The 19480-nt window shown below is 46.2% G+C and overlaps 2 protein-coding genes across 2 annotated transcripts; one reads left to right on the top strand and one right to left on the bottom strand.

Annotated features, from left to right (window-relative positions):
• The first annotated feature begins 5774 nt into the window (after positions 1-5774).
• LOC123427355 (bifunctional adenosine 5'-phosphosulfate phosphorylase/adenylylsulfatase HINT4) lies at positions 5775-7778 on the top strand. The gene is made up of 6 exons (XM_045111381.1): positions 5775-6038; positions 6134-6180; positions 6957-7033; positions 7134-7200; positions 7302-7379; positions 7493-7778. The coding sequence occupies exons 1-6, from the start codon at positions 5910-5912 to the stop codon at positions 7596-7598; spliced, it is 504 nt and encodes a 167-aa protein (XP_044967316.1). The 5' UTR covers positions 5775-5909; the 3' UTR covers positions 7599-7778.
• A 391-nt stretch (positions 7779-8169) lies between these two features.
• On the bottom strand, positions 8170-10844 carry LOC123427353 (vacuolar-processing enzyme beta-isozyme 1-like). The gene is made up of 8 exons (XM_045111380.1): positions 10557-10844; positions 10296-10460; positions 10055-10211; positions 9863-9948; positions 9534-9733; positions 9009-9264; positions 8678-8884; positions 8170-8574 (listed from the first exon to the last, which is right to left on the bottom strand). Exons 1-8 carry the CDS (start codon positions 10782-10784, stop codon positions 8392-8394), a joined length of 1482 nt encoding a protein of 493 aa, XP_044967315.1. The 5' UTR covers positions 10785-10844; the 3' UTR covers positions 8170-8391.
• Positions 10845-19480: the final 8636 nt, after the last annotated feature.

Genomic DNA, 19480 nt, shown 5'->3' with positions numbered 1-19480 from the left:
CTCCTTGGGGGTCCTTGTACCCCAAGGCAAGGCCCCCCTCCCTCCTCCTATATATATGGAGCAATTAGGGCTGATTTGAGACGACTTTCTCACGGCTGCCCGACCACATACCTCCACGGTTTTTCCTCTAGATCGCGTTTCTGCGGAGCTCGGGCGGAGCCCTGCTGAGACAAGGTCATCACCAACCTCCGGAGCGCCGTCACGCTGCCGGAGAACTCTTCTACCTCTCCGTCTCTCTTGCTGGATCAAGAAGGCCGAGATCATCGTCGAGCTGTACGTGTGCTGAACGCGGAGGTGGTGTCCGTTCGGTACTAGATCGTGGGACTGATCGCGGGATTGTTCGCGGGGCGGATCGAGGGACGTGAGGACGTTCCACTACATCAACCGCGTTCTATAACGCTTCTGTTGTACGGTCTACAAGGGTACGTAGATCACTCATCCCCTCTCGTAGATGGACATCACCATGATACGTCTTCGTGCGCGTAGGAAATTTTTTGTTTCCCTTGCGACGTTCCCCAACAGATATCACAACATAACTGTAGACATAAATTGAAACCATAAAAGCTTCATATTACAAGCCAGGGGCCTCGAGGGTTCGAATACACATGAGTCAGCGAAAGCAAGTAATATATGAGTACAGACATAAGTCAACAAGCTTTGCCTTAAGAAGGCTAGCACAAACATAACATCAGATCGAAAAGGCAAGGCCTTCTGTCTGGGAGCCTCTTAACTACTCCTGGTTGTCAGCGGCCTCCACGTGGTAGTAGGCTCCATCGGGGTAGTAGTTGTCAGCAAGATCCGCCATCTTCTGGGCTCCATCATCCGGCCGCGACAGTCGTATCAAGAGGAAAAAGGGGAGCAACTCAACGGTGAGTACTCATCCAAAGTATACGCAAGACTTACGATAGAACTATGCTAAGTATGCATCGGTATCAAAGGAATGGGGCTATATGTTTGGACTCACTGCAGAAATGCCAGAATAAAGAGAATGTCTAGTCCTATCGAAGACTAGCATCTTCCGTGTCTTGCAGCATTAGAAGAGTACAAACAAGTAACACATTTATAGTCATGTTGTTGCACCAAATTTAATTAAGTCACGCCGAGAGTTCCTTCCTCGACTCCCTGCGAGAAAGCAATCTCGAAACCGACATTTCAATTAAGTCACAATTCTAGTTGTATTAGATCGAGATACAACTCCAAGTCGTCTTGTTACCGCTTGAACTACGTCGGTATTTTCCCCCAAAGAGGAAGGGATGATGCAGCACAACAACGGTAGGTATTTCCCTCACATGAGACCAAGTTTATCGAACCAGTAGGAGAATCACCCAAACATTATGTAGACGACGCCTACACACAAATCATACTTGCAACCCGACGTAATAGAGGGGTTGTCATTCCCTCACGGGTAAAAAGATAGATAGATTGATGATAGTTTTGATGTAATAGAGGTAACAAAAACGTGCAGCAAGGTATTTTTGTGTTTTTGATAATATAGATGTGAAAATAAAAGTTCCAAGGAAAGGAAAAATAAAATAGCAATATGGATATGAAAGTATGTCATGATAAAATAGACCCGTGGGCCGTAGATTTCACTAGTGGCTTCTCTAAAAAAATAGCAACGGCGGGTGAACAAATTATTGTTGGGAAATTGATAGAACAACAAATAATCAGGACGATATCCAACACAATGGTCATGTACATAGGCATCACGTCCAAGATTAATAGACCGACTCCTACCTGCATCTACTACTATTACTCCATACATCGACCGCTATCCAGCATGCATCTAGTGTATTAAGTTCATCGAGAAACGGAGTAATGCCATAAGAATGATGACATGATGTAGACAAGATCTATTCATGTAGGAATAGACCCCATCTTTTTATCCTTAAAGAGAGGAGAAGATCTAGATCTACGTTTCCACCAATCAGTTTCTCTTTTTTGTGAGGGGAACCCTTTGGATCTAGATCTTGGAGTTCTTTGTGAGCTCCTTGTTCTTCCTCTCATATTCCTACATAGCTTTTGTTGTTGTGGAGGGATTTCAGGGTAAGGGACTTGACCACTTCATGTGTTCTTGACATTGCATTAGTTGCATCGGTTTGAGTTCTTCACGGTCATACGTGAAAGTGAAGTTTGAGAAGCCTATTACTTTTGGGTGTTTGGGTACCCTGGAGCTTGTGCCTCTTGGGTGCTTTGGCGCCCTAGACGGTTGGTTGGGACCCAGAGCTCAATCATTGTGGGGTAAAGCTCTAGTAAAGCATCGTGGTCTCTAATTAGCTTGTGGAGATTGCCCCGAGCAATTGAGGTCACCTCAGAGGCACAATCCATCATGGTGAAGCTTCGTGGTGTTGTTGGGAGCCTCCAATTAAGTTGCGGAGATTGCCCCAACCTTGTTTGTACGGGTTTGATGGCCGCCCTCAAGGGTCCCTTAGTGGAATAATGGTATCTTGCATTGTGTGAGGGTGTGAGGAGATTACGGTGGCCCTAGTGGCTTCTTGTGGAGCAGTGTGCCTCCACCCCGCTCCAAACAAAGATTAGCATCCGCAAGGGTGTGAACTTCGGGATACACCATTGTCTCTGTGTGCCTCGGTTATCTCTTACCCGAGCTCTTTAATTGTGCACTTTACTTTGTGATATACATATTGTTTCTTGTTATATATCTTGCTATCACTTAGTTGTTTATCTTGCTTAGCATAAGTTGTTGGTGCACATAGATGAGCCTAGTTGTTTTAGGTTTTGTGCTTGACTAATTAAACGATAGTTTTATTCTGCATTTGTTCAAGCCTAAACCGTAATTATTTTAAAGCGCATATTCATCCCCTCTAGACGACATTCACGTCTTTTCAAAAACCAAGCTTGGTGGGCTAAACATCGTCGGCCTATTACCCGCTTGATGGCTATGTGGAGATGGATGGCTTCAGTTTCCAGCACTCATGGCTGAGGAGAAGGCGGAGCTCCATTTTTTGGGGCTCATGGCCCGCCGAAGATGGGGAACACGCACCAACGATCATTTTAGGCTAGGTTTAGAGTCTCGTCTAGTTGAAATATGTCTAAATGTGATGAATTTGCTCCAGTTTAGATGGAAACCATCCCGTTTTATGTAAAAATTATCCCAATATGAATGAATATCGTATGGTTTGTTTCAGTTTGCATCAAATGCCATCAATTTCATTTGAAATGCAAGTGGACATATGCGGGTAGTTTTGCATGGCAGCCTCCCGCATGTGTGTTCACACACTGGTCCTACGTGCTCAGTGTCTCGTTTGGGAATCAGTGTTGGGAATGTCCTAACTTCGCTTCACAAATATTTCAATGACGCTGGAAAAATGCAGAGGAAACCATCTTTGCACTTGGGCTTCGGTGGACAACATGTAGGGCACCCCTATATGTCTCGCTTTAAACGAGCACATGAGCAAGCCTTGCGTCGGGGGGAGCCCAGATGGGCTAGCCCACCCAGGCGGGAGGCCGCGGCCTTTTTTGTTTATTTTCTCTGCTCTTTTTTTGCTTTGTTTTTGTATTTTACATTCAAATATTTTAAATGTATATAAAAAATACTATTTTAAAATGACTTCGAAAAATGTTGACAAATATTTGAAAATGTTGACTAATTATTAAAGGATGTTGAAAAACTATTTGAAAAATGTTGAACAAGTATTTAATTTTTAAACTAATATTAAAAATGTTGACAAGTATTTGATAAATGTTGAATAAGTATAAAAATATATTAAACAAGTATTTAAAATGTCGAAAAAATATTTAAAAATAATAAAGGAATACTCAAAATATTGAAAATGTATTTTAATATATTGAATAAGTATTAAAAATGTTGAACAAGTATTTAAGAAATATTAAATAAGTGTTCACACAGTGTTGAATGTTTATACAAAAAATGTTGATCACTTACTAAATTTTTTTGACATATACAAAAATATAGAGTGAAAACAAAAACAAACATAATAAAAAAACAAAAGAAAAAATCGAAGAAAAAATCCAAACAAAAATGGAGAAGAAACAAAAGAAAACAAATCAAAGACAAATAAATAAAATGCAAGAAAGAATGAGAAAATAGAGAAAAAAGCAAAAGGTAAAACAAAAAAAATGGCTTGAAAAGCTTCAAGTAGGGCGCGCAGTCGCTAGTAGTGGTGCACAACAAGAGAATAAAAAGGTAACACGAAATAGACCTTAGTGTTGTGGCTAATGCGAAACAATATGGAGACCAGGGATCAATTCTTTAGTTCTTCCATTTATTTTCCCTTTTTTAACACTGCACATTAGCGTAACGGGCCGCTTTGATACTGTAGCTCTCAACGCAATCGAAACTTCTCACGCCTTTAAGGCGAAAAATAGGGGAGCTCGTCTTCGGCGCCTTCAGCGCTCAAACAGGTTGCTAGCGTTCGCTGCAGCGAAAAACGAAAAAGGCAGTCGCTAGCAGTGCTGCACAATAAGAGAAACTAAAACTAACACAAAATTGATGTTAGCGTTGCGGCTAACAGTGCTGCGAAACAACACTGTTTCCCCCCCTTTTTTAACACTGCACGCTGTCGTAACGGGCCGGTTTGATACTGTAGCTCTCAACACAATCGAAACTTCTCACGCCCTTTAAGGCAAAAAATAGGGCAGCTCGTGTTAGACTACTATTTGTTTATCACTTTGACTTATTTATTTATTTTTGAAAAAAATCATAAATTTAAAAACGTTCATCGATTTTGAGACAAAAGTATACTTCAAAAAAGTTTATCATTTTTGAAGAAAAGTTTCACAAACATAAAAAAGTTCTTTATTTTTGAAGAAAAGCTCACAATTTGAGAAAAAGTTCATCGACGTTCATCGATTACAAAAATAGTCCAGCGTTTTGAAAAAAATTCATCAAATTTGAAAAAAAATTCAACAAATTTGAAAAAGTTAACCACTTTTGAAAAAAATCATCCAATTTGAAAATAAGTTAACTTATTTTCAAAAGTGTTCATCCATTTTATAAAAAAGTTCATAAATTTTGATAAACATTTCATCTAATTGGAAAAAGTTCATCAATTTTGAGAACGTTCATCAATTGTCTAAACACGTTCTTACAACTGAAAACGTTCATCAATTGTCTAAAAACGTTCATACAACTGGAAAAATCAAGCATTTTTTCTAAAAAAAAGGTCATAAAATTTCGGAAAAATTTCATTGATTTTGGAAATAAACTTTACGAATTTGAAAACAAACCGCTTATTTAAGAAAACAAACAAAGAAAAATGAAAAACCAAATAAAAACGTTGTGAAAATGACGAGCAAACAAGGAACGAAAAAACTCGAACGGGGTGACCATAGAAAAGAATAAGGAAAAAAGCTAATGTTCGCTAGTGCATAATGTGGGGAAGTGGTTTCTGCTCTAATCTAACAAGGGAGAGGTCGTTGGTTTGAAACTTGAGCGTCGCGTTTTTTTTTTCCTTTTTTAACAAAAAGAAGAAAATGTCTACGTCGGCCAAACCGCAGCGAGTTGGAGGTGCTGTAGGCGCCGGTTAGCAAAAATAATCTATAACCGGTGCCTGCGGTGTTAAATAGGATTCGCCAAAAAATAGTAGCTGTGCAACATGTTGTAGTAATGTTGGTGTTTGATTAATTGAGAGCATGGGCTCTGGGCTCTTTTAAGAAAACAGGAAGCAAGCTGAAATTACAGTGCACTAGTAGTAGTTGGGCTTCCAGCTTTACTCTAGGAGCCCAACCCAATCGACCAGCTGCCACACTGGGCCTCCCCCAGAGCCACCAGTTGCGTCGGCTGCGCCGTGGAATCACGCTTCCGACGGCTTCGACGACGGCGGCAAGCATCCGCGAGCGCGGCAGCCGCGTCGCGGAATCCGTCAATTCCGCGTCGCCCCCGTCTGCCTCCGACCTACCCACCCCGCAACCGGTGGAAGGGGGGCGCCATGAAGAAGTCGTTCTGCTTCCGCGGCTCCGCTGCGAAGAGGGCAGGGCGGACGCCGATGGCGGACTGGTGCGTCTTCTGCGACATCGCCCGCCGCGCCCCCGCTTCCACCACCGCCCTCCTCTACTCCGTTCCGTACACCGCCCCCCTCACCTTCTCCGATCTGAAACCGTGGCACCTGTCGATTTGCTTGCTGAACGTGCGACCTTCTGCTCTTGTGCGCAGGATGACAAGGTCGTCGCGTTCCAGGACATCAATCCGTCGGCCTTCAGGTACTTGCTGGCCCTTGTAGTTTGTCCTTTCAGAGCGGCGTCGCTGTCGTTGGTCCAGATGTGGCGTTAGCACGCGCCATCGACGTAGTAGTGCTTTTGTTCATTTCGTCGAACGGTTGGCGAGCATCAGGATAATTGGTGTTTCCTTTCTGTGTTTGCTGCTCACTGTCAGAGTAATTTTCTTGACTCCTACTCTCAATCAGCCGAGTAGCAGCGCACTGCTGATTGGAGAACCTAGTGGTGTGTTGATGTGCGCCTATGCACATGTTTTTATTCATCAGGACCAGACCAACATTTGTCAGGACACCTGCCTGAATCACTGCCTTCCATAGCAAGTTATCATTAAGTTCTTCAGTAGTGTTAGCGTTGTGTTTATTTTAATCTCGTGCAAGGTAGTGACTTATATGACATACGGAATACATGTACAGTTGCAGTTCTCTGATTAAATTTGTACAACCTACATTTCGAGATCAGTTAGTTTATATAATAAATATGTGTGCGGTGGTTAATAGCATCAATCAAACATGTAAAACACCCTTGACATTTACTCAGTGGAAGGAATAGCAGGCGATGTTGAGCTCTTTGTGCTGTCTGCCTCTTTGATAAGCCCTTGATATGCCAGAGTACTTATCCCCTGATTTTAGTCTTAACAGCAATATGAATTCAGTTCTTCCATTGACCACCACAAGATCCATCATCTGTGATCAGCTTGTGCATACCATTTTTTTTATCTTAAAGATCTGTGTTAGAGTGTTCTTATTGTGCGACGTTTTCAGGCACTATCTTGTCATACCCATCGAGCATATACCAACTGTAAAAAATCTCCAAAGAACCAACGAAGATCACCAGTTAGGTGGGTGCTCACTTGCTTCACGTAACACTGGCTTGGTACTGCATTTCATTTGATTCAACCATGGATGCTTGGTGAACTATAACATTTCCCCCCTTTGCAGTTAGTCACATGGTAAAGGTGGGAAAAGATTTACTCAGTCAAGATGCTCCCGAATCCGAGGAACATAGGTATTGCTAAAAGAGATACTTTTTTTCTGGCATGGTGTAGATCAGCTTGAAAGCACTATCATATCTTGTTAACAATTGTATTTTTCTGTTATTACTTGTAGATTTGGTTTTCATCAGCCACCATTTAATAGTATTGATCACCTCCATCTTCACTGCCTGGCACTGCCATTTATACCCAGGTACTGAAGTTAAAGAATGTCATGCCTTTGTTTTCTTAAATATGGCATATTTTCGCATATAAATTTCTTTTTGAGCTTTCATCTCAAATTATTTTTATTCTTCATCTTAACAGTTGGAGGCAAGTAAAATATACGCCATTGGGTCCCCTAGGGGGCTTTATTGATGTTGAGAAGCTATTGGAAAAAATAAAACCAGAAACAGAAGTTTACAGTCAATAAAAGCATTTAGACTGGTACTGGCTATTCTTGCTTATTAACATTCTTCTACTTTTTAGTTGCACTATCATTTGTATGTGGTCTGTATCCCTATTACTATTCTGGGATCACTGTAAATTCCAAAGACTTTGTCTGAAATGCTATACTTAATTGACATGAACATCCATGGAAGTTCAACTCCAACCACTCTTTTTTAGATTTTGTTTCATTCGTTGGTTATGGACTGGAAACTTGAATATGGGGAGCAGCAGCCCAGCACATCAACTTACAGATCTGCACTAGCATGGCTCAAAGAAGCCTCACGAAAATTGCAATGTCATCTTGTTAGCAGCAATAGCTTATGTAAGTGATATTGGTAGGGCTGTCTGTAGGAGGATCACTACCAAACAAGATTGGTCATAATAATGGCCCACCTGTCTATAACTACCTCCGTTCCTAAATGTAAGACGTTTTGGCAAACTGCCAAAATATGTTATTTAGAAACATGGCGTATTACATAATCAGATGGCACTGTCAAGCATATCTTTTAAAGATGGTACTGTCATGCAACATTGCAAAGACATTCACACACTTGTTACATAATATAATAATTGCCTTTCAATTGGTTGCAGTCAAAGTTGATTTACAAAGGCAGGAGCATAGGCTACTGATTAACCCAACACCACATGGGGCGCATCGTTGGGTGGTTTCTTGCATGTATACCAACGTATGTAGGTAGTATGTACACTATATATGAGGTCTAGCTAGGAACCTCTGGAGCATTTGTTACTGCTCCCATGTACTTCAGTGCAGCGGATCATGCGCTGTGGCCTAGAACCAGTGGGTTCCACCTCCCCATGTCGTAACCGCCACAAGCGCTGATGCTTGCCTCCTTCATCTCGGCCTCGGAGACTCCATTGTTGCAGATGTTTGCGAACGCCCTCATATGTTTCATGCCGTACTGAGTGAGTGATCCGCACTGGGACTCGAACACTCGAACCTGATGTTGGCATCAAGTTTAGCAGAGTAAGTTCAACTGGAAACAGAAAGAGTACAGGGTGTTGCATATTAATGGGGTTTGAGTAAGAAACTGTTACTCTCACCATCCTCTTCAGACAATCCCAATCGTCGACCAATGGCTGGCCAGAGCCTCTAGCAGCCTGGAGCATCGAAGGCCCCTTGTCGAATCCAAAGACAAGCTTCCCGATGAAATCGATACTGCTGTCCAGATGCTTCCTGTGTAGCACAGTTTCTTTGATGTCCCTGAGAGCCCTATGCTTCTCTTCCGATCCCCCGTTTAACTGCTCATACTGAAAGCGAGAAGACACATTCTTAGTTAGCAGACAAATTTGGAAAAACAAAGCAAGGGCCACAAAAATTGCCAAGAGGACAGAGAAGATGAACTAGACAAGAAATAACTGGGATTTTTGTTACCTTCTTCCACATGAAAAGAACATCGGCATCTCTTTGATTGATTGCACCCTTCAGGATGGGCAAAGGCAGCCTGTTTGTGATGCTTGACTTTGCAGGATCGAATCCTTGATAAAGGAAAAGCATCTCATCCTTGAAAGTCTTGTCACCATACTCCATGACATGAGAGCCTATACTGGACTTGTTCCGGGGTGCCGTTCTCGCTTTAACCACCTCGTACTGCTGCTTGATTGTTTCCTTCTTTAGATTGTGAGTTTCACTGCAAATTAAGTAGGATCGAATGGTTCAGGATAGTAAGCAAGCGGCATGGTTGTAGATACTACTCCATTCGTTCCTATAATTCTTTTAAGAGGTTTCACTAGGAGACAACATACGGATGTATATAGACATACTTTAGAGTCTAGATTCATCCATTTTGCTCCGTATGTAGTTTCCTGATGAAATCTTTAAAAAAAACTTATATTTAGGAGGGAGTAGATAACTGATACAAACATGTACCTACAAAATATTACAGCTGATGCTTATTACCTGTCTTCCATCCAAGAAACACTGTATGCGTCACCTAAACAGGTGTAATATTCAGAAGGAGGTGGTATTTCCATCCCAGGGCAGTATGCTGCCCAGCTACTTTCTTCCGCATTTGCTGCTGTTGTAACATAAATATTATGATCTCGTGGCATTAAACCCTCAAAGATGCTGCCACTTTCACACGCTTCAACATATACGACCTGACAAAATTGCAATTCTAGTCAGAGATAAGACTCGAAGCATACTGTTTCAGATTAAAAAACAATAATCTTCACTTCAAAAAAAAAACAATAATCTTTGTTCAAGGGAATAAAAGAAAGGATACATACCATCTTCGAATAGCTTTTGGAAGCATGCTTTTGCCGTAACACTTTGATGAAGTCACCAGCATAAACAAAAGGCACGTTGGGCATACCTACATAAAAACTTGATAAGTTTAGCTAAGTTTTTATAGTACAAAACAAATTAGCTGAACAACAAGTTTTATGTGGGAGTATGCATGTATGTATGTATGCATGTACCAAGTGAACCAGCACCCCCGTGATCCGTGTAGTAGATGAAGATGTGATCCTCTGGTTTGCTGTTTATCACCTTCCTACTCCCTCCGGTAACCGCAGTTTTGTTCCCCAAGAGAACCGCATAGAAGTTCTTAGCGGTGACCTGGTCACCAGTGTAGTCCTGCAATGCATGTTAAGTTGGTCATCTGTCTTGTTTGAATAAAAGGGAACACAGCCACTGAGGAACTAACCAACTAATGAGTACCTTGGGAACACCATGGTAAACATCTTTGCCTTTGGGATGGTTGATGACGACTCCACGCCTTGGGTTTTCAGGGCTGTTGGCGATGTCATCGTACATGAACACCACAATGTTCTCGTCCTTGAGGCCTCCCTTCTTCAGGATCTGGTACGCGTGGCACACGTCGGCCTGTACGTCGTGCCGTGCATCAACAACACCACACAGTCGTTGAGCACAAAGTTTCCATATAGTGAACGTCATACGAGCTGCATTGAGGACTCTCACCTGGTGCCGGTAGTTCTCGTAGCCGGAGGAGCCGGCGACGAGCACGGCCCACTTTGTCACCTCTTCCGCCGGCGCCGACGGGCCAGGCGCAGGGGCAGGGACAGTGGCAGGGGCATGCCCACTCTCCGTCGGCAGCCGGATCAGCGGCTCCGCGGCGGCCGCGGCCACCTCCAGGAGCGGGAGGACTCCGCAAACCCACCACGCAGCCATTGTCACCCTCGAGTTCATGTGCGTGTGCTAGAGTGCTAGAGGAAGAGAAGGCAGAGAGTGAGGTGTGATCGCTCAGGTGGGGGATGGCGCCTCGTTTTATAGCCGCGGCGGCGTGCCGGGAGTGAAGTGTGATCGTCGGCTGGCAGTTTCGAGTTCGCTGGCTTGCGCAGGCGCGCAGGCGCAGCGCCTCCGTATCCGTAGTGGGATTTGCGTGGCGTGCTCAATCTCCTATCTCTGGCTTCAAAATGCCCGCCTAAACTTGATAAAGTGCCGTGATCGAGGAGAAGTTCGCAGTCGGCACCGGCGACGGTGGTTAGCGCCATGAATTAGCCGGCGGCACGGCTCCGCGGATTGAGCAGCCTCCCAGCTCCATCCATCGCACTGCACGGAAGGGGAAAGGGGAGGTAGGGACGCTTTGCCCAGTGAGGCTCCAAGTTTGTAGCGAGCAGGTGACCTTCCCACGGTACTGCAACTGCATGCCTCCTCTCTGCGTCTGCAAAAAATAGCTACGGACAGCATGACGTGAACCGACTTCTTTGGGAAGAAATGGAATGTGCGATGACTTGAGAGGGACAGCGTATGCGCTTCTGTGCTGCAGCTGAAGACGTGAAGGGCTCACCTAGTCCAGATCCTTATCAGTTATCACTAGCAACTGAAAATGCAAATAAACCGAAGTGATTACTTTTTTATTTTTTGAAACGCGGTCCCTTAGTACCCGATTCATTAAAAAAGATAGAATAGAGTTGTCCGGTTAATTCACGGAAACCCGAATAAAAACCATTATAACACGCCCAAAAAAGGGGACAATGGCCGATCTGGCACCCACAAGACCACACACCGCCGAGGAGGACACCCTCAAGGATGCCTATAGTGTTATCGCCATCACCTCGCTCCGAGAAGGCGACTCCGACTTCGCCGCGGGCAACCCATCTAGACCTCTCCGAGCGAGCGGCACCTGAGAACCTCATTGGCCATAGCCAAACAATCGTCCGCGGACGTCGAGGACAGGCAGCTCCGATTTTGTTGATGCACCTCGCAGGAGAAAGTTGGAAGCCTCGTACCGACCTAGTCCAATGCAACCTCCGAAGAGCACCGCCCGCTAGAAACCATCCTCATGAAGTCATCGTTGTCGCAAGGGCCCCGCCACACGCAGCTCCGACTTCTCTGTCATGAGAAACAAGCATAAACACACCCATTGGCGAACTGAACAGTCGACATCAGAAAGACAAGCCGCGACCCAGCTCCGCACGTCACCAGCGTCGTCTTCACACAAATCGCAACGCCGACACTTGCATCATCGGTTGGGTACCTGTCAACCGTGATGTCGTGCACGTCCAGCCCAAGGGGAGCACGAAGAAGATCATCATCTTCAAAGCAACGGCCCAAAGGGGGAAACGCCGCATGGACGATGTCATTGCCTGACCCAGCCGGGTCTAGGTTTTCACCTGAAGAATCCTAATCCGAGGGTAGGCGAGGTCGGAGATCTCCACAACAGTGCCTCCAGGGAGGGAAACGACGCCCGTGGATGTCGACCCACCTGCCGACAACACCAGGCAAGGCTTTCACCTAGAGCATCTCGAACGCCACCCCCGCGCGCCGCAATCCGCTGACCCAAGTGATTGCTAAATACTCCCTCCATTCCTTTATATAAGGTGCATTTGTTTTTTGATAAAATTTCATTATGTAAGATGCATTCCTTATAAATCCTTGTAATTCCTTATTAGCCCTCCAGAAAAAGGAAAGTATCTTTCTCATAATTGCGTGTATCTTTAATTGTATGAAAAAAAGAGATAAAAAATATCTCTCTATCTCTCTCGATTGTGTGTATCTCTTACTTTTCTAGACTCATTTACTGTATTTACTTGTCACTAACAAATAAATCTGGATAATTTTGTCTTAACACCTCTATAATTATGTGTCTTGATCACCGTGCCAAAAATTATACATCTTGCATGAAGGAATGGAGGGAGTAATATACGAAAATGTACATTAAGTTTTTTTAATAGAAATATAGGATATTTGAGGAAATTTTCGTATGTTAGTTTTTTACTATTAAATCATATACTCATAGGAATTTTAACTATTCATTTGCAATTTGTTTTATCAGGGATATTTTTTCCAGATGATTCTTTTAACTACAAATTTGAGAAACTTTTCTTTCTACTCATATCCCTTACTAAGAATACTTTGGTTCCGTTCCGTCATCCAATCAAAGAAGCATTGATGTAGAGAAAATCATGTTGGATGTCAATTGGTGTGATACCGCCATCATGCATTTTACTGCTGCTACACTTCTTGGAATCCCGTGAATCAATGTCGTCCCAACGCTAAGCAAGCTGATTTTTCCTGAGAACGGAGGGTGATGAAGTCCTGCGGTAGCATAGAGGCAACGACGCTCCGACCATCGTCACCGAAGGTGGCATTTGGGGTTGTCTCGTTCGCCACCCTTCTTCATTGCTCCCGTTCCCTATCCAAAAAAGGTTTCCCCACAAAGCAAACAACCGATACAACCAGCGATGGATGGTACGACAGAAGTAGCACAGTCACACTTAAAATAAAAGAAAGAGAAAAAATAAAAGAAATAAATGCCAACAACGACGGATCGATATAAATAAAGAAGCTTTGCGGCCATTGCGTCCACCAAAGATCTCCCACGAAGCTTCAAGGCTTCGAAGCGCCGGTACCAATCAACACCTTCAAGAAGGACCGCGACGATGACGACGCTGCTGCCAAGGGTTTCCCCCGGTACACGACGAGGCGAGAAGAAGGGTAACCCCGACGCCCTTCAGGAAGGTATGGCGGCACCCACACGCGCCATCGCGTCGGTGTCGTCCAGGCCGACACGGGTTTCCCCCGATCCCAACGTTCACCTCGGATGCGTTGGATCCTGCCACCAAACTGAACACCATCCTGCGCCAACGCGGTCTTGAAGCCTCCACGTCATCTTACCACGGCACTGCGAAGTGAGGCCTCCACAGCGACGAATAGGAGACGAGACTAGGGGCAGAAGCACCATCAGCACGTGGGAGGGATCAACCTCCACCGTCAAGGACGGTAGCCGACCGAACACAATAGAAGGAGCATACCAAGCCTGTGGGCCCATAGGCCCGACTGCCCTCCATGCACGTAAAGCTCCCGCCATCGTGCTGCAGCAGGCACGCCGTCGGCGTCGTCACCCCCCGTCCGAGTTGCTCCTCCTCCTCACCACACAAACGACGATGAAGCCACACCGGAGGCCGACCCTCTAGGACCCAGATGGGGCCCGCACGGCCCAAATATGGGCAGGGGCGCGCTGCCGGCCATCCCGCGCCACCACGCCGTCCAGCCGCCAAGGGGCCACGCCATAACCACGAGCGCTGCCGGCCGCCGCGCCAGGTCCGAGCCGTCGCCAAGCCGAGGAACAACGTTGTCGCCCAATGCCCCGGGCAGGAGAGCTGCACGCGCGGGGACAGAAGATCATGCCGCTGCCAGCACCACTCGGGCCTGTGTCGGGGGCGTCCACCGGCGACGACGGGGTGGAAAGGGGGGAAGGGGTGGCCAAAGGGGAGGGGAGGGGGCGCGCCACCCCGGGCACCTCCCGGGAAGGCGACGCAAGGGCGGATCGAGGATGGGGGGAGGGGAGAGGGGGTGACGGGGGTGACCGGCGGCTGGCGGCGCCAGAGAGGCCCTAGGGAGGCCGGTGGCGGCCGGAGGAGGTCGGGAGCGGAAGAGGAACCCTAGCGGGTGGCCGAGGGTATGTTCAATCGACACGTGCCTCGGTCTTGCTCTCATTCCCTTTAACCTTGGGGAGCTACACGTCTCATTGGATGGACATGGCGTGTTCCTCTACAATGTGTGTTCGGTGCAAGTGGATGAGCGTTGGCTACGTGTTAGTGAGGTCATCTAGTTGTGCTCAGCGGATCGAATGGCGGTGGGTGAACCAGTGTGCTCCATTCAGACCGCTTTGTCAGTTTTTTCGTAGGTGGTGCTCGAGGTGACAAAACCAAATGTTGCTTGACTTGCTTCAAGAGGGAGTCTAGGGGTGTGGCTCAAAGATCAATCATCTTATGACAAGGTACAAGCCAATTTTTTGGGAATGAGCCGACAACAGTGGCGGAGCCAGCCAGCCCAAGGAGCCGGGGCAAAGTCTTTACACAGCAATGTTGCCCAGCGTTTGCCCAAGTGATTAGTAATATTAATCATGGTATCTTTGTATTGTTTAGTGAAGAATGGTTGGAGCAGCCCGGGCAGTTGCCCCAGGTCGCCGAGAGCTAGCTCCGCCACTTGTCGACAACTTATGACGGTTTTGCATTAAGTGATCAACCCAATTGGGTGGTCTCATCGGTGCATGCAGACTCACATGGGCAATTGTCCTCATCGATGGAAATCTAACTTAGGCCGAGTTCTTTTGAGGCGATTTTCAACAATCAAGGCTGGAAAATCAATAATCTAGAAAGAACTCGATCTATTTCTCCAAAATCATTTGAGAATCGTGAGAATCGACAGTACAATCGAAAAGCGCCTTCTAGCCCCGATTCTTGCGATTATGTGGCCTCCCACAAAAGAAAATGGTTGGATTTGGGTGTCTACCCCTATTTGAGTGGAATATTACGGAAAACTGCCACTCAGGCCAATACAGAGGGCACATTCAGGCTGGCCCATTATTTCACATTCTCACGATAGGTTTTCTGAGCCACCGGCGGCCTCCAGTCGACGCCCCCGGACGCTAGACGCCGCCCTCAGCCTCTCTACGCACCTCCGTCGTTGCCTCTCCCTCGCTCGACGACCCGCCTCTCCTCCGTGCGCTACCATGGCCCGCCTCGCCCGAGCTCGTCCAGCAACTCCGGCCTCGCCTCGTCCCTCCCGGCATCTTTCTTGTGAGCTTCTCTGCCTCCTAATCTCTCTGTCTCAACTGTTCTTCTCTCCTGGATGGATGCCTTCCTTTGTATCATCGAAGGATGAATGGTGTATGGATCTATCGCTGATGGATAGATGGGTGAATGGTGCATGGATGCATTGCTAATGGATCACCGGTAGAAAACATGGCTTTGGTTCGGGCCTGGCCAACCCATTAGTCCCGGTTCTTCATGAACCGAGACCCATGGGGGCATTAGACCCAGTTCATGAGCCCAGGGGGGTAGACGGGGCCTCGTGGGCATTGGTCCCGGTTCGTCTGGACCCATTTGTCCCGGTTCTAGGCATGAACTGGGACCAATGGGCCGCGGTCCTGACCCACATCCATTGGTACCGGTTCGTGCCTTGAACCGGTTTAGAAGGGGGGGCTTTAGTCCCGGTTTATGCAACGAACCGGGACAAATAATTTGCCTGTATATACCCAGCGCCGCGGTAGAGCACTCTATTTTTTCTGGGCGGTGAGGGGAGGGCATTTGGGTGCTCTAGCTCACCTCCTATGCACATGAGGTGTTCGATGAAATGCCCGAGCCACACTAGTTAAGCTTTCTCCTCTCGAAGCTCGACCTCGGAGCTCCATTTTTCTCGAGATTTGTCTAGATTTAGCGGTCCGACACGCCCCGTCCCCGTTTTCACCACCGTTGATCGCCCGTGCCGATCTCGTCGTTGGCACCACCGTGGTGAGCCTCTTGTTCTTATCTTCTTTCTGATTTTCTTACTTTAGATAGAGACTTGTCTGATTTTCTTACTTTAGATAGATACTTGTATGATTTTCTTACTTTTGACACACATAATTATATATAATGCACGCAGATGAACCGTCAATGGATGTATGGTGACAGACACACCTCCGAGTACATTAAGGGTGTGCATAATTTTCTCAAAGTGGCTGAGGCAAACAAGCAGAATGGTTTTATGTGTTGTCCATGCCCTAAATGTGGGAATACGAAGTCTTACTCTGACCGTAAAATCCTTCACACCCACCTTCTTTACAAGGGTTTCATGCCACACTATAAGTTTGGACGAGGCACGGAGAAATAGGGGTTATGATGGAAGACAGCGAAGAAGAAGAGGACGATGACAACTATGTGCGCCCTGAATACGGTGATGCTGCAACGGGGGGAGCTGCTGAAGATCAAGAGGAACCAGACGATGTGCCCGATGATGCTGCAACAGGGGAAGCTACTGAAGATCAAGAGGAACCAGACGATGTGCCCGATGATGATGATCTCCGCCGGGTCATTGTCGATGCAAAGACGCAATGCGAAAGTCAAAAGGAGAAGCTGAAGTTCGATCGCATGTTAGACGATCACAAAAAAGGGTTGTACCCCAATTGCAAAGATGGCAACACAAAGTTGGGTACCGTACTGGAATTGTTGCAGCGGAAGGCAGAGAATGTTGTGCCTGACAAAGGATTTGAGAAGCTACTGAAAATATTGAAGAAGAATCTTCCAAAGGATAACGAATTGCCCGAAAGTACGTACACAGCAAAGAAGGTCGTATGCCCTCTAGGATTGGAGGTGCAGAAGATACATGCATGCCCTAATGACTGCATCCTCTACCGCGATGCGTACAAGGATTTGAACGCATGCTCGGCATGTGGTGCATTGCGGTATAAGATCAGACGAGATGATCCTGGTGATGTTGACGGCGAGCCCCGCAGGAAGAGGGTTCCTGCGAAGGTGATGTGGTATGCTCCTATAATACCACGGTTGAAACGACTGTTCAGAAACAAAGAGCATGCCAAGTTTATGCGATGGCACAGTGAGGACCGTAAGAAAGACGGGAAGTTGAGAGCACCCGCTGATTGGTCGTAGTGGAGAAAAATCTAGAGAGAGTACTGGGCTGAGTTTGCACGTGACCCAAGGAACGTATGGTTTGGTTTAAGCGTGGATGGCATTAATCCTTTCGGGGAGCAGAGCAGCAATCACAACACCTAGCCCGTGACTCTATGTATGTATAACCTTCCTCCTTGGATGTGCATGAAGCGGAAGTTCATTATGATGCGAGTTCTCATCCAAGGCCCTAAGCAACCCGGCAACGACATTGATGTGTACCTAAGGCCATTAGTTGAAGAACTTTTACAGCTGTGGAATGGAAACGGTGTACGTGTGTGGGATGAGCATAGACAGGAGGAATTTGACCTGCACGCGTTGCTGTTTGTAACCATCAACGATTGGCCCGCTCTCAGTAACCTTTCAGGACAGACAAACAAGGGATACCACGCATGCACGCACTGTTTAGCTGACACTGAAAGTATATACCTGGACAAATGCAGGAAGAATGTGTACCTGGGCCATCGTCGATTTCTTCCGACCAACCATCAATGTCGAAAGAAAGGCAAGCATTTCAAAGGCGAGGCAGATCACTGGAAGAAGCCCGCCATGCGTAACGGTGATCACGTACTTGCTATGGTCAATGATTTAAAAGTAATCTTCGGAAAGGGTCCCGGCGGACTATCTGTCCCGAGTGACGTTGTGGGACATGCACCCATGTGGAAGAAGAAATCTATATTTTGGGACCTACCCTACTGGAAAGACCTAGAGGTCCGCTCTTCGATCGACGTGATGCACGTGACGAAGAACCTTTGCGTGAACCTGCTAGGCTTCTTGGGCGTGTATGGGAAGACAAAAGATACAGCTGAGGCACGGGAGGACCTGCAACGTTTGCATGAAAAAGACGGCATGCCTCCAAAGCAGTATGAAGGTCCTGCCAGCTACACTCTTACCAAAGAAGAGAAGGAAATCTTCTTTGAATGCATGCTTAGTATGAAGGTCCCGATTGGCTTCTCGTCGAATATAAAGGGAATAATAAATATGGCAGAGAAAAAGTTCCAGAACCTAAAGTCTCATGACTGCCACGTGATTATGACGCAACTGCTTCTGGTTGCATTGAGGGGGCTTCTACCGGAAAACGTCCGATTAGCCATTGTGAAGCTATGTGCATTCCTCAATGCAATCTCTCAGAAGGTGATCGATCCAGAAATCATACCAAGGCTAAGGAGTGATGTGGTGCAATGTCTTGTCAGTTTCGAGCTAGTGTTCCCACCATCCTTCTTCAATATCATGACGCACGCCCTAGTTCATCTAGTTGACGAGATTGTCATTCTGGGCCCCGTATTTCTACACAATATGTACCCCTTTGAGAGGTTCATGGGATTCCTAAAGAAATATGTCCATAACCGCGCTAGGCCAGAAGGAAGCATCTCCATGGGCCATCAAACAGAGGATGTCATTGGGTTTTGTGTTGACTTTATTTCTGGCCTTAAGAAGATAGGTCTCCCTGAATCGCGGTATGAGGGGAGAGTGACTGGAAAAGGCACGCTTGGAGGGGACTCAATAATATGCAGGGACAGATATTCTTGGTGTCAAGCACACTACACAGTACTAATGAACTCGACCTTGGTGACCCCGTATGTCGATGAACACAAGAACAGTCTGCGCTCCAAACACCCGGAGCGGTGCAACGACTAGATTACAAGTGAACACATCAGGACTTTCAACAGTTGGTTGGAAACACGTCTCAGATGTGAGAACACTGTTTGTGCTGAGCTGTACTCGTTGTCCAGGGGACCATCTTCGACTGTATTGACTTACAAAGGATATGAGATAAATGGGAATACATTTTACACGATCGCCCAAGATCAAAAGAGCACCAACCAAAACAGCGGTGTCCGCTTTGATGCAACAATCGAGAGGGGAATAGACACATATTATGGTTACATAGTGGACATATGGGAACTTGACTACGGACATGATTTTAAGGTCCCTTTGTTCAAGTGCAAATGGGTCAATCTGTTAGGAGGCGGGGTACAGGTAGACCCA

The sequence above is a fragment of the Hordeum vulgare genome, chromosome 2H (genome assembly GCF_904849725.1).
Source record: "Hordeum vulgare subsp. vulgare chromosome 2H, MorexV3_pseudomolecules_assembly, whole genome shotgun sequence".
NCBI lineage: Eukaryota > Viridiplantae > Streptophyta > Magnoliopsida > Poales > Poaceae > Hordeum > Hordeum vulgare.
The sequence above is the reverse complement of the archived record's forward strand: the minus strand, read 5'-3'. Positions and strand labels throughout refer to the sequence as shown.